Raw genomic sequence first — 12,863 nt, forward strand, 5'->3', positions numbered from 1 at the left:
CAAACTGTTTATATTACAACACAGTGAATATGTGTAGAGAGTATGAAAGTAGGGCAAACCGTGGTATCAGAAGAAGAAAATGACAACCTAGAACAATGAATAAAATAAATATAGATGATATCCACATAGACACATTGAAAGAGACTTTGCAAAGTAATTTTGAGTTTGCTTAAATTACTTAATAAAAAGAATGTCCAGTTTATAGGTTTCTGAACATTGGTTATCCCATATGTTAAATAAAATAAACTCAATAATTTGCATAAATGCAGAGCACATCAAACACTTAACGCACTAAAGAAACAAATTGTAAACCAGTGGTAAATGAAGAAGGGGAAGTCATCAAGAGATATTTCAAAATGTGTGGAGAGAGTTTTCTTTCTCTCTCTCTTTTTTTCTCAGTAACATAGGATGTTGGTTTCATGTATTGATACGGGCATGAAAAATGCTCAGGTAAGAAAGCTTATCTGAGGATATCAAATCTCTCATCCAAGGTATTAATAGTGATCACACTGTGTAACTCTATCCTAGGGCAATAGACAATACAATTTTTATAAACGTTTAGTGCTGTAACTGACATAACATAATACACACTCATTATAAGCAATGAGTTTTGACAAATGTATACACACATGTAACTACAACCACAGTTAAGAAACCCAGCATTCTTTTCTCCTCCACAAAGTTTCTTCATGCTCCATGCACTCATGCTAATTCTTCCCTTAGAACCAAGCAATTACTTTTCTCCTTTTTTTTTCGTTTATGGCCTAGCTTCCTTATTCTATGTTTTCATCCATATGGAATCACATCATATAAGCATTTGTGTCACATACCATGATAGGCTTTTTCCCATGTGCTGAGTATTTATGTGCTGTGCCTATTTAATTTAATAAGAAAATGCTATAAAATTTCCAAGGTTATTGGAACATTTTATTTTATTCTGGTGTTTTTGTCTTATTATCAGGCTAATGTTAGCCTTATACTATCATTTGTTAATCCTTCTGCGGGGGGCCACTCATGACCTGAGGGCTGCCGAGCACAGAAACTGGGCCTAAACTCCCAGAGTGCGGGGCGTCAGGCTCTAAGGCTGACTGAGCAAAGACAATCTCTGTCCCGCCACCCCTTTGTTAGAAAAACAGCAGGTGCATTTGGAGTCGGAAAAACATCTTGATGCCATTGAGTTATTAAGAACAGGGGCTTCTGGAAAGAGAGATACAGGTCACACAAGTTAGTGATCTTAGTAACAATCACCTGAGTTACCAATACACAAGTTACATAAGTTAGTGATCTTAGCGACAATTACCTGAGTTACCAATACACAAATCTTAGCCTAGAGGAACAATACAGTAATCAATAATGTTAGCTCATGGGGAACAGTTAGTCTTGATTGATGAGAAATATAAACAATAATGATGTATGTAACTATGCACAAGTTACTGATTTTAGTACACATTGTTAAGAGATCATAAAAACAATCCGTTACCTACGATACTGTTGCCTGTGGGTTAAAAGCATATAAATTAACTGCTGGAAATAAACACGAGGTCCACTCTTGACCTAGCGTCTTGCGGGCTAGAGTGAGACCCTCTCCCCCAGCTTTTAGTCTTGTCTTCCTTTTAGTCTTGTCTTTCTTTTCTCAGTCCTGCAGCACAGATTTCTGGACCTGATCGATTGTCGGCTGGCTCCGACACCTTCCTCTTGTATTTTTTGTAAGAGTTTAAAAGGTTTGGTATTGATTTTTTTCTTTTAAATATTTGGTAGAATTCATCCTTGAACCCTTCTGTCCTTAAGCTTTCATTGCTTGGGAGTTTTTTGATTACTGCTTCAATCTGTTTATTCGTTATTGGTTGTTCAGTCTTTCTATCGTGTCTTGATTTAGAGGTGGTAGGTTGAATATTTCTAGGAATTTATACATTTCTCCTAGGTTGTCTCATTCTTTGGTGTAAAATAGTTCATAATTTTCCTTTATCATTCATTTTATTTCTATGGGGTCAGATGTAATTTCTCCTCTTTAAAACTGGACTTTATTTATTTAAATCTTCACTCGCATTTTCTTAGTTCATGTAGCTAAAGGTTTGTGGATTTTATCTTTTCAAATAATTAATTCAGTGTGTCAGTTATTTTGTATTGTCTATTTTATTTATTTCTGCTGATATTTTTTACTTCCGTCTGCTTAATTTGGGTTTAATATGCTCTTCTTTGTCTTATTCATTGAAAAACAAAGTTAGTTTTTTATTTTTAGGTTTTTATCTCAGTTATGGCTTTTATTATTTAAAACTTCTCTCTTAGAGCTGCTTTTGCTGTATACCATAAGTTTTACTATATTGTATTTTCATTTGTCGAAAGATTTCTCCTTTGTTTTTTGACCTAATTTCTTCTGTAAGAGTGTACTGCTTAATTTCCACATATCTGTGAATTTTACAATTCTATACCTTATATTGATTTCTAGTCTCATACCACTGTAATTGAAAAAGTTGCTTAATATAACTTCAGCCTTTATAAATGTCTTGAGATTTGTTTTGCGGTCTACCATGTGCTCCTATTTGGGAGAATGTTCCTTGTACACTCGAGAAAAATATGGATTTGCTGCTGTTGGAAGCAATGCTTGGTATGTGTCTGCTAGGCCCATTTGGACGAAAGCGTAGTTCAAACCTTCTGGTTTCTTATTAATTTTCTGTTTGTATGATCTGTCTGTTGTTGAAGGTGGTATATTGAAACCATCTACTATTATCCTATTGTTTTATATCCCCCCCCCTTTATATTAGTTAATATTCGCTTTATATCTTCAGGGTCTCTGATACTGGGTTGTAATATATTTTAAATTGTTATAGCCTGTTGATGAATGGATCCCTTTTTCATCACATGGCATTGTTTGTCTCTTATAATTTCCATTTTCATAGAATATCTTACAATGCCTTGATTTTTAGCCTTTATTTGTCCATAAGGCTGAAGTAATTCTGTTGTAGAGAAAATAAAATTGGGCCTAGTTTCTTTGTTTATGCACTTATTCACTCTGTGTTTTTTGATTGGGGAGTCTAGTCTTCCAGCCTGAGACACCTTTACAAAAAGAGAACTGAATAGTTAACACCCTATGCAGAATTTAATTCTTTTTATCTACTCTAGTACAAGTCCCTCTATTGGCCAAATCTAGCCAGAAGTTCACTGCCAATGGCTTCAGGCTGGAATTAGCAGTAAACTTGTTGATGAAGTTCAGAGAGCTTCGACTTCAGGACACAGTCTGAATATGAATAAACAGGGGATTTAGAGGGTTTTTTTTAAAAGATATCATACACTCAATTTGTAGGCTAATTTCTATCTAGATGAGGCAAACTGTTCTCCTGAACACACGGATTGATATATTTTACAAATTTTTTTAAAAAGTTAGCCATTACCAAATGACCACTTCTTTTTATTTCTTCTTTCCTTCTTTATTCTCTGTATCTCTAACTTATTATACTTGTGTGTGTGTGTGTGTTGGTTTGTGTACCTATGTGTGTGTATAAAATTCTATTTCCTTTTCTATAAAACGTTCTGGTTATTTTTTTCTCATGAGTCCATTGACTCAGTTTGATCTTTAAGCTTTCACTGAATTTTTAATTTTAATAATAATTTGCTTCTATTTTTGCGAATTCTACTTAGGTCTTTTTCAAATATTTGTGGTCAACAATTATTTTCCACACTTTGCTTTTTAATCTTTTTGATTCTTTCTAGTTATTTTTTTTAAAATATGGTACATATTTATTTACCTTCTAAGTAAACTATTGAAAAGTATAGACTTCTTCCACACTGAGAATTTTTGAAACAAATTTTTATCATATGGAAAATTATTAGCATGTGTTATTCTTTAACACTTATAGTTATGCTACCTATAAATTACTCTTGGGCCATTCAAAAAGAAATAACTAGGTAAGTTATCTTCATAAATCAAAATGAGATGAAATCAGAAATCAACCAAGTCCTTTTTAATTTGATCAAATATTTAGATGCATACAACCTTGAGACATTTTTAATGTGTTATTAACTTAAATATTTTATTTACATTAAACAGTCAAAGTTGATAAAAATGTTGCCAATTAATAAGTTTTCTCAATATATGTTTTAAAATGGCCTTAATTTATTTTCTTAATTCAACTTGTATATTGAATTATTACATCTCATGACTTGTTTGGATGATGTAACTATAGCAGTATTATGAAGTCGTATTAACAACTGAAATGATTTATAAGCAGCAAAGTCAACTATTTAAAGCAAAATGTTACAGTGTGGCAGGTTAACGCAACAAATTCAAAAGACCAAAATTTTATCATCTTTTCTAACCATTCATGGGTGGCCTTCAAATGTACACTGTATTCTATATCAGAATCAATTTTGGGCTGAGTCAAGTTCAGAACTGATTATCACCATCATACAGTGAACTGTGTGAGAATAAGTCAGTATTATCTGAAATGTAATTAGAACTAAAATTTGATTATGCATATTTTGAGATTAAATTTTAGAATATTTGAATAGAATAGAAAGCAAATGTCTCAGACCACTCAGCAAACTGTAAAGCTTCTGGGGTCAAGTTTAGGCGTTCTTGTGATACAAGTTGATGCTTACCTTCAGCTAAAGTTAGGGAGAAAGTAATAAATAATGAAGGTATTTTCTTTCTTCCCAAATTTAAATGCTTTCTTCAGTATTTCTACACTTAAGTCTACATTGAGTGATAATATTATTTGTATTTTACATAAATTCAGAGTTTTCTTGTTTTAAAAAATTTCTAGGCAAAAGTACATATTCTGTTAAGACTTATCATGAGAAAGTCAGGTTATCCCCCTGGGACATTTTCTTAACTTCCCTTGCCCTCTATGTAATGAAATACATAGAAATAGACACATAGTTAAAGTATAGTGTAATGTTATAATTACTGTTCAACAAATATTTCTGGAAATATTAGAATTATGATGTAACCTACTATCCATTATTTTGCTTTTACCATTATAAACTAGTTGATTTATTTGCTTGACAGACATTCATATCCAATAGAATTTTGTAATTTTTAAAAAATAACTGTTCTGCACATGAAGTTAAGAACTTTTACAATCAGAATTACTTGCTGCCGGTTTCCTTATTGCAATAAATGTATGTTTTATTTTAAATGAGTGATGGATTTCCGTATCTAATACTTACAAGGTGGTCTCATTCAAAAAACATCTATGCTCCTTGCCTACATTAGAGAGTGATTACTCACAGTCTACCTACGAAGCATAATACACACATTTATGTTACTGAAATTCTTATACTTAGTGAATAATGTGGCATTCTATGTTAGCCCGTGGTCATTGATCATACAGATGCTAAAAGAGATCAGTGATGTTGAAACAGGAAACAAGTAGACTTTGGGGACTAGTAACAGTCAACAAAGGCCGAGTCCCAGAATACAGGAAATCAAGGAAACTGAAAGTTAAGTGGTCATGCTGGGGCCCGGCTCCTAAAATGTCACCCTGCCCAACCCTCCACCCCAGCTAGGTGTGCCTGCGATGCTGACCGAAGGGGAAGGAGTGGCACAGTGGGAGCAACTTCCCTCCTCACCGACAGGCAGCCTCAGGCCTCGGAGGTCTGTGGCAGCCCGTGTGAAGGGCTTTGGCTCGTCAGCAGCCAGAGCCCGAGCCTGGGCTGGTTCTGCTTTCGTACTCCGTTCCTTAGCAGGAACATAAGCCATGCCTCCCTGGATTTACTTGGCCTGTTTCCCTGTGATTCCCCACTCTCTGTAAGGAGGGCTTGCTCTCGGGCTCCACTGTGGGGTTGCTGTCCCATAAACCAGACCTTGAATGGGGAGGTAAGACCCTGCCATCATACGGACGGGGTCAGGAGACAAGGCGGGAACACCACTCTGCCACCATCCCTGTCCCCTGCATGCAGCGAAGCATAGGAGAGTGGCAGTGCACGGCCACTCCATCTCATCGCCCAAAGCAGACCCATCTCTCGACGAGTCTAGGTTTGGGCAGGTGGTCCTGCCCCCGTCTACTGTCAGAGAGCTCCCAGCCCAAGGCGGGGGGGGGGGGGCGCAGGAGGCGGCAGGCACCGCTCATCCTGACCGCGCCCTTGGGCGGGCTGCCGGTGGGGGTGAGGACACAATGATGTGTGACCCGCCAGGTCACAAAGGACAGGGGTGTTTGAAAGGCGGCCCTCGCCGGGGGAGGAGGTGGTTGCGGGCGGGCGGCAGTGGGAGGAGGTTTGCAGGAGACACACGGGGGCGGTTTTGCTGGGCGAGAGCGGCAGGGACGCGGGAGCGGCTCGGCGCGGCCTCTCCATCCGGCTCCCGGCCTGACGCGCCGCGCAGCCTGCGGAGGGCGCCTCGTGCGGTGAGGCGGGCGTCCCAGCGTCAGGACCTGGACCCCGACCAGGGGGGGGAAGGGGGGACAGACACTGATCTAAACGGAAAGGCCATCCGAAGGGTGAAAGCCGTCCAGAAAGCTCTGAGGCAGAGTGAGGGTCGCTTGCCTTTGCCGGGAGAGACGTGATGGCCACTTTTCCCGGGTGCAAGGAACCCGCATTGAAAATAGTGAACGTGGTAGTCCTGGGCCAAGGAAGGGAGGGGGGATTAAACTCCGAGCTCCGTGAGGCAGTCAGGGGCCCGCAGGGCCACGCCCACAAGGTTGGGCAAGCTGTTCTCTGCTCGCAGGCAGCAGTGGGCTGAGGGGTGAGGGTAAGGGGTCTGCCATCCAGCCTGCATTCCTGTTCATCCGACTGTGCAGTCATCCTGGTGCCGGCCCACCCGAGCCAGGAGGAAAAGGGAGCCTTGCTCTAATTCCAGCAGGGGTGCTGCCTGCTAGCAAAATGTGGGCACAGGTTGCATCTGTCCAGAGGACCCCGTTTGTCTGAATCAACATGGCATGCATGATGTGTGGGGTTAACTCTATGTGCCAGGGGCGGCGGTTGGGGAAACAATTTCTAAGGAACAATGGCAAGAGATGACTTGCCTCCTCTTTTCAGCTGTCTTCATAGAAGATGGCCATGGACAGCAGTATGATGTTGTCCTATGGCAGCTCCCAAAGCTGCCACGTGTTACCCATGTTCAGCAGCTCCAAGGGGAAATTGCAGCAGCAGCTGGACAAGGGAGAGTATGATCTATTCAAGCAAATGCCCGTATTTGAAAGTGACTTTATCCAGGTGATCTCATTCCTCCCCCTCTTCTGCATGATTCTTTCTTATAGTTCCCCCTTCCTTCCATCCTTCCACGCTTTTCCCCAAAATTAATTGAAGACCTAGTACATGCTGAGTGTGCAGAGATGTTTTGAGTGACATCTCCACCAGATAGCGGAAACGTTTTGTTTTGTGTTTCAGTAGATGTACATGCCCAGTTGTATCAAGTGGCTCCAGGCTGCTCCATGGCTTTCCATCTATCACCGGCTCTCAGCCTTGGCTGCTCCTCTGAATTACCTGGAAAGTTTTGAAATCACTGATGCCTGGGGCCTACCTCACAAAACCCTAGTGTGATGACTCAGTCAGTCGAGACAGCAGGGTGTTTCAGAGTTTCAGTTCCTTGTCATGTGTAGGCAGGATGGAGACGCAGTAAGCACACAGGCACAAAGCATTATTCTTGATGAGTTGTTCATGTTATGCTATTCACCCCTTGAATCCTTCATGCGTCTTCTAAGAACATGGACATCTGTTTATGTTACCATGGCACATAGATGTGCTGAGGAAGATTCTGGCTTCTATAGGAGGTCACACTGGAGAGGGAGATGTTGAGTCAGGGCTAAGCTGTGGTACAGGGCTTGAATTACATGTGTGGGAAAACTAACAGCCCTCTGAATGTTTGCACACACCAAGAACTGTGCTGGACACTTTATTCGGGAGTGGAGCAGCTAGGGGAGAAGATAAGACAATGCTCCTTTCCTCTTTCTTCCAACAACAGGTCAGCAAGAGAGGAGAAGTGATTGATGTGCACAACCGTGTGCAAATGGTGACAGTGGGCATTACATTCAGCAGCTCCAACCTCACAATTCCTGATGTCATGCTGCTGGCAAGGCCAGTGATGAGCTGTGCGGTCAATGCCAGACATGACAAACACACATGGGGAAGGGGCTTCAAGTCGGCAGAGAGCTTGGAGCTGACCAGGTGAGTCCAGGAGCTTTAGTCTCTTCCTGTTAGAAGTACATGGAGGGGATAAGACCACAAGGTACATAATTCACCATAACATAGAACCCACAGTGACAGAGGGGTCTCAGCAGCATGACTAGCACCTGTGGTGTGAATTCAGAGGAGAAGAGACCAGAAACAGCCACAGGGGTTCACCAAGACTTTACGGGGAATGTGGCCATTGACCAGGTAAGGAGCGTTGTGGGAATAAGACAAGAAAGCAAGCTGTGGACATACGGTGAGTGGGAGGATCTTGCATGGCAGAGTAAGTGAGGGTTTAACACTTGCTGGTTTTGGTAGGAGCCATACAGGTGTTGGACTGAGACATGACGACATCACAGTGATGTTCTCAGAATTAGGGCTGCACCTGTCGGTGATGGGGAGGTGGAGATGAGAGCTGAGGTCAAACGGACAGGATTCGGTAAATCCTCTAACAGAGGGAGTGGACTCTGGCTGGACCAAGAGACTCACTTCCTTCCTCTTTATCCCCACCTAACCCCCGCACTCCTTTGCTCCTCACAGGCTGCTTCCTTTGAGCTTTGTAAAGCTATCCATCTATAATTATGAGAAACAACAAATCCGCTTGAAGTTTGTCACTGGTCGCTCTTTTTACCTACAACTGTGCACCCCTTCAGATACAAAAGAAGACCTGTTTGCACACTGGGAAGACCTGGTGTACATTCTGAGACCTCCGGTGGAGGCTTACAGTGGTACCCAGGCTGAACCAGTTGGCGACATGATGGACATACCTGTGCTGGATGCAGAGGATAAGCGGAGTCCAGCAGTAAGGCTTTGCAGAGACTCTCAGAGAAGGGGCCAGGGTGCTTTGGGAGGGTGGTCCAAATGAGCATAGCTCTTGACTGTCAGACTGATTTTTAGGAATCTATTTTGCAGAAATGCTAAGACAAATGTATAAAGTAAAAGTGTGGGGGACGCCCACTGGGGCACCAGAACTGTCCAAGCAAAACTGGAGTGTTGGGGGGGGGCCAAAGAGGAGATTCCTGCGTTCACTGGGAGATGACTTGACCGCAAAAGGTTCTAATTATAAGCTCTTGTGTGATTTAGCCTCAAGAAAACAGGTGACAGCTCTTTTCCGTGTCACTGATTTTCTTGTTTGCTTCCCCGTTTCTCCTCTTGGCACAGGCTGTGGAGTTCTGTGGAGACGTAGACCAAGATCAGGTCAGCGTCAGGAGCCTTCCCATGGTAGCTGAGCCGTCTGAGGACACCTCTCTGGCTTATGCTGGTGGGGAAGGGATCCAACAGCATGCTTCACACACACATTTGCTTAGGGAAAAGCACTCTTTCCTAATTCCGGTACCTTCAGAACCTGACCACGTGGCAGCATCCCGGGCGGCAGCATCTCGGGCAACAGTGGTAAGCGCTCGGGGCAGCGTGAACATGGCCCGAGAAGAGGTGATCAGCCGACGTGCCACAAAGACTGCTGAAGGTCCCAGAGCGGGGCCCTCTGTGTCCACCATGCAGAGCAGAAGCAATCTGAGTGCACAGGATGTGGGCCGGAGGGTGTCTCAACTCCAGGCTGAAGATCTTACACATGGGAAGAAACAGGAGAGGATACACACCAAAAGGGCTACCCTTCTCCGGAGTTCCAGGGAAGACAAATCGGTCTCGAAATCCCGCAGAAGCACTTGGGGAGGTAAAAGGGAGAAGAGGTCAAGGCTCTTCCTCTGAGGAGCCCACCACCCTCAGCTCCACCCGAAAAGGGGCCAAATCTAGGTGGGTGACCAGATGTCCCTCCCTCCTTTCTGTTGGCTTCGGTTTCTTATTTCACTTTCAAATGCTCTGTGCTCAGATGCGTGTGGTGAACTAGGACCAATGAGGCACTAACCTCTCTTCCAGCAGCTCGCAGTCCAGTCGAAGGGATTGCAGACTTTTCCCGTTTCCTTATCTTTTTCGCTTCCTCTGGAGAATTACAAACGCTAAACCAGGGCTATCACAGGCAAACGGGCACTGTGATAAGAAAAGGGCAGTATGAACTTGGTGTGGTTTTCCCACATCTGCGAGCCCCATAAAGAGAGGGACATGCATGGACAAGACCGACTGCGTCGTGCAGGGGGGCTCCCCAGGGGAGAACAGTTGGAAGTCTTGTTTCTCACCTCCTCCGTGCCGGCCCTGATCAGTTCCCTAGCCTAGTCCTGCAGCCAACCATTTCTCCAAGGAAGTCTGACTCTTTCACTGGAAAAGGGTGTTTATATATATAAAAATCTTGGCACTAGACGGTATTTGTTTTAGCGAGATTTGTTCTGTCTTGTTTTCCAGGGTATCTGAGAAGTTGAGGAGAAGCCGACCTAAAACTAGGCCAGATGGGGTCCCATAATCCAGAGACTGGTTTCCTTGTCCCTCCTCTTCTCCTAAAGCTCATCCTAGCCCAGGAGGGAGCATAGGTTCGCCATTCATGGAGACCCAGGATACGGACGAGATTGGATCTCGAAAGTCATCACTCACCTGTTTCAGGGCAGGAGAAACATAACTTTCCTGAAGCGGATCAGTTAACTCATTTCCTCAAATAAATGCCTACTACTTTTCTTTAATGCCTGCTACTTGTCTTTTACCTGTGTTAACAACTGGTGTATACAAAGACACAAGCAGAGTGGGGAATGCAAGCTGTGATGCGGGGTACAGCCTAGGCGGGGGCTGCAAGGCAGTTGGGTATGTTCGGGAAGATCACAGCTCAAGGTACTTGGAGCAGCAGGAGATGCAGTAGGACAGATATGCTCAGACAGTTATGGGCTGGGGCCTGGGGAGATGTTTGGGGCCAAGAATTGATTTGCCCATACCTATACTTACAATGAGAACTGCGCAAAGGAGTGAAGGAAGCCTGGAATCAGAGAAGTTACTTGGGACCATGGCCGTGAAGGGAGAGATGATAACATGTACAGAGGGTATTGACATGGACTCCATAGAGCATAGTAGTTAAACAAGGGAGTGAGGGACGGGGGAGAATATGAAGTGACCCCCAGGTTTCCTGCTGGACGGTCTGGGCAGGTGATAGTGCAATTCACAGAGGTGGGGAGGCAAGAGAGGACGAGCAGGTCCAGCACTAACACACTCAGTGTGGGCAGATCTGACTTCCTCTTTGTAGTTCACGATGTTCCGGTTTAACAGAACGGGTCTGGTGACTCAGTTTTATTTTAAGTCTACATTGACTCTGTGCTGACTGGGTGCCAGATTCTCCGCTCTGCACAGGGCAGGGTGGGGTGCGCATCCTGTGTGAATAATAAAGCCCCGAAGGAGTTCACAGCCTCCATAGGGAGATAAGAGGTGGCAAGGAAATAAAAGTACATCCAGCGTGAGATAACAATGTGAGCAACACCTTCACGGAACCAATGCTAGAGGATAAGAGAAAATGCGGTTGAAAGACAGGCATTAGTCAAGTCTGGCTGAAGTACAGTGTGCCCATGGTGGGGGGTGGGGACATTTGGAGACACGATGGTTAAAAAGGGTGGGTCCACATTGCTAAGAAATAATGAAGTGTGCTGTAGGTGAGGGAGAGATGGTTTGCAGGAGGACAGCTTGGAGGGGCTGGGAAGTCACTGGTACTGTGACAACTACGTAAGGAGGCAGTAAAAAAGGGGGGGGCAGGGCAGTAACCTTGGAAGCCCAACATAAGAGGCATGGGGAGCAAGCTGTTTCCAGGTAACTTCCCTTTTGTATTGAATAAACAAGACCTTCCTTTTCACGAGGAAATCTATGGTCATTTTGAATGTGCTCATTCCAAAGCATATTATTGACTCCAGAACATTCTGTGATATCAACTGAGTTGCAGCCTGAAACCCCTGTCCTCCTTCCTGCCACAGCCCCACCTCACACCTTTGCTCGACAGAGCCCACAAGAGCGCTGCTCTTTGCCTTCGTCACTGTCTGCCTCTGGTTGCCCAGGCTAGGATGGAAAGTCACATTCTGTGGGATGGGAAGGACTACCAACTGTCTTTCCTCCTCCCCTTCCCTCTGAAGGTCCCTGAATTATATGTCATGTCAGATCCATAAATTAAGGAAGAATAAGACTTGTGAACACTCAGGATATTCAGGGAAGGAAGGGGAAGTATTTTGTAGTATTCAGGATAGAAAAGCTTGCCATCTAGACTTAGCAGTTCCACATCCTGCAGTCAATACCCAGAGGAAACTCACACATGTATTCCAGGAGAATTTCGGAGCAAAGCCCAGGAAATATCTCCCAAGGTTCACCAACTGAAGAATTAATAAATTGTGGTATATATGTGCAGTGGGATATGATACAGCATTGACAGCTATACACATTGGTGTGGATGCATCTCACCTACTGCTGGATTAAACAAAGCATGTCAAGAAGAGTTACTGAACAGTTCAAAAATGAGACCAAACAAAGCAATTCCATGGTTGGTAGTGTCTCAAGGAAATCGGGTATCGTTTTTTACTCCAAAACGGAGCTATAGCCAACCTCACGGCCCCAGGAATGGGGGCAGTTCTGGTCACCACGGTCCACCAGGAAGTCTCCAAATCTGCTCTTTTACTTTATCTCTACCTTTTCCCAAAGAAGCCAGACCAAGAGGTGTCACATAAGGCCAAGGGACAGAGTCCCTCTAATACTTGGCCACCCATGTCCGTGGATTCACTGGCAGTGTCTCAACAACACAGGATACAGTGATTGAACAGTAAAGCATTCATTAAGTTTAAGACCATCACTAAGTGTTTTATTTACATCCTGGGTGGCATCTGGATAATTACTAGAGTTGAGGACTGAGAGTT

General features: G+C 43.6%; 2 protein-coding genes across 2 annotated transcripts in view; one reads left to right on the top strand and one right to left on the bottom strand.

The window, feature by feature from the left end:
- LOC140690902 (adenylate cyclase type 2-like) overlaps positions 1-12,863 on the bottom strand; it is a 101,917-nt gene that overhangs the window by 6,881 nt on the left and 82,173 nt on the right. The gene's annotated exons all lie outside the window — the stretch shown is intronic.
- On the top strand, positions 6,208-10,670 carry LOC140690898 (Golgi-associated RAB2 interactor protein 6-like). The gene is made up of 6 exons (XM_072953044.1): positions 6,208-6,341; positions 6,973-7,149; positions 7,898-8,100; positions 8,644-8,905; positions 9,265-9,855; positions 10,399-10,670. The coding sequence occupies exons 2-5, from the start codon at positions 6,988-6,990 to the stop codon at positions 9,808-9,810; spliced, it is 1,173 nt and encodes a 390-aa protein (XP_072809145.1). The 5' UTR covers positions 6,208-6,341; positions 6,973-6,987; the 3' UTR covers positions 9,811-9,855; positions 10,399-10,670.

Source organism: Vicugna pacos, chromosome 3, assembly GCF_048564905.1.
Source record: "Vicugna pacos chromosome 3, VicPac4, whole genome shotgun sequence".
Taxonomy (NCBI): Eukaryota; Metazoa; Chordata; class Mammalia; order Artiodactyla; family Camelidae; genus Vicugna; species Vicugna pacos.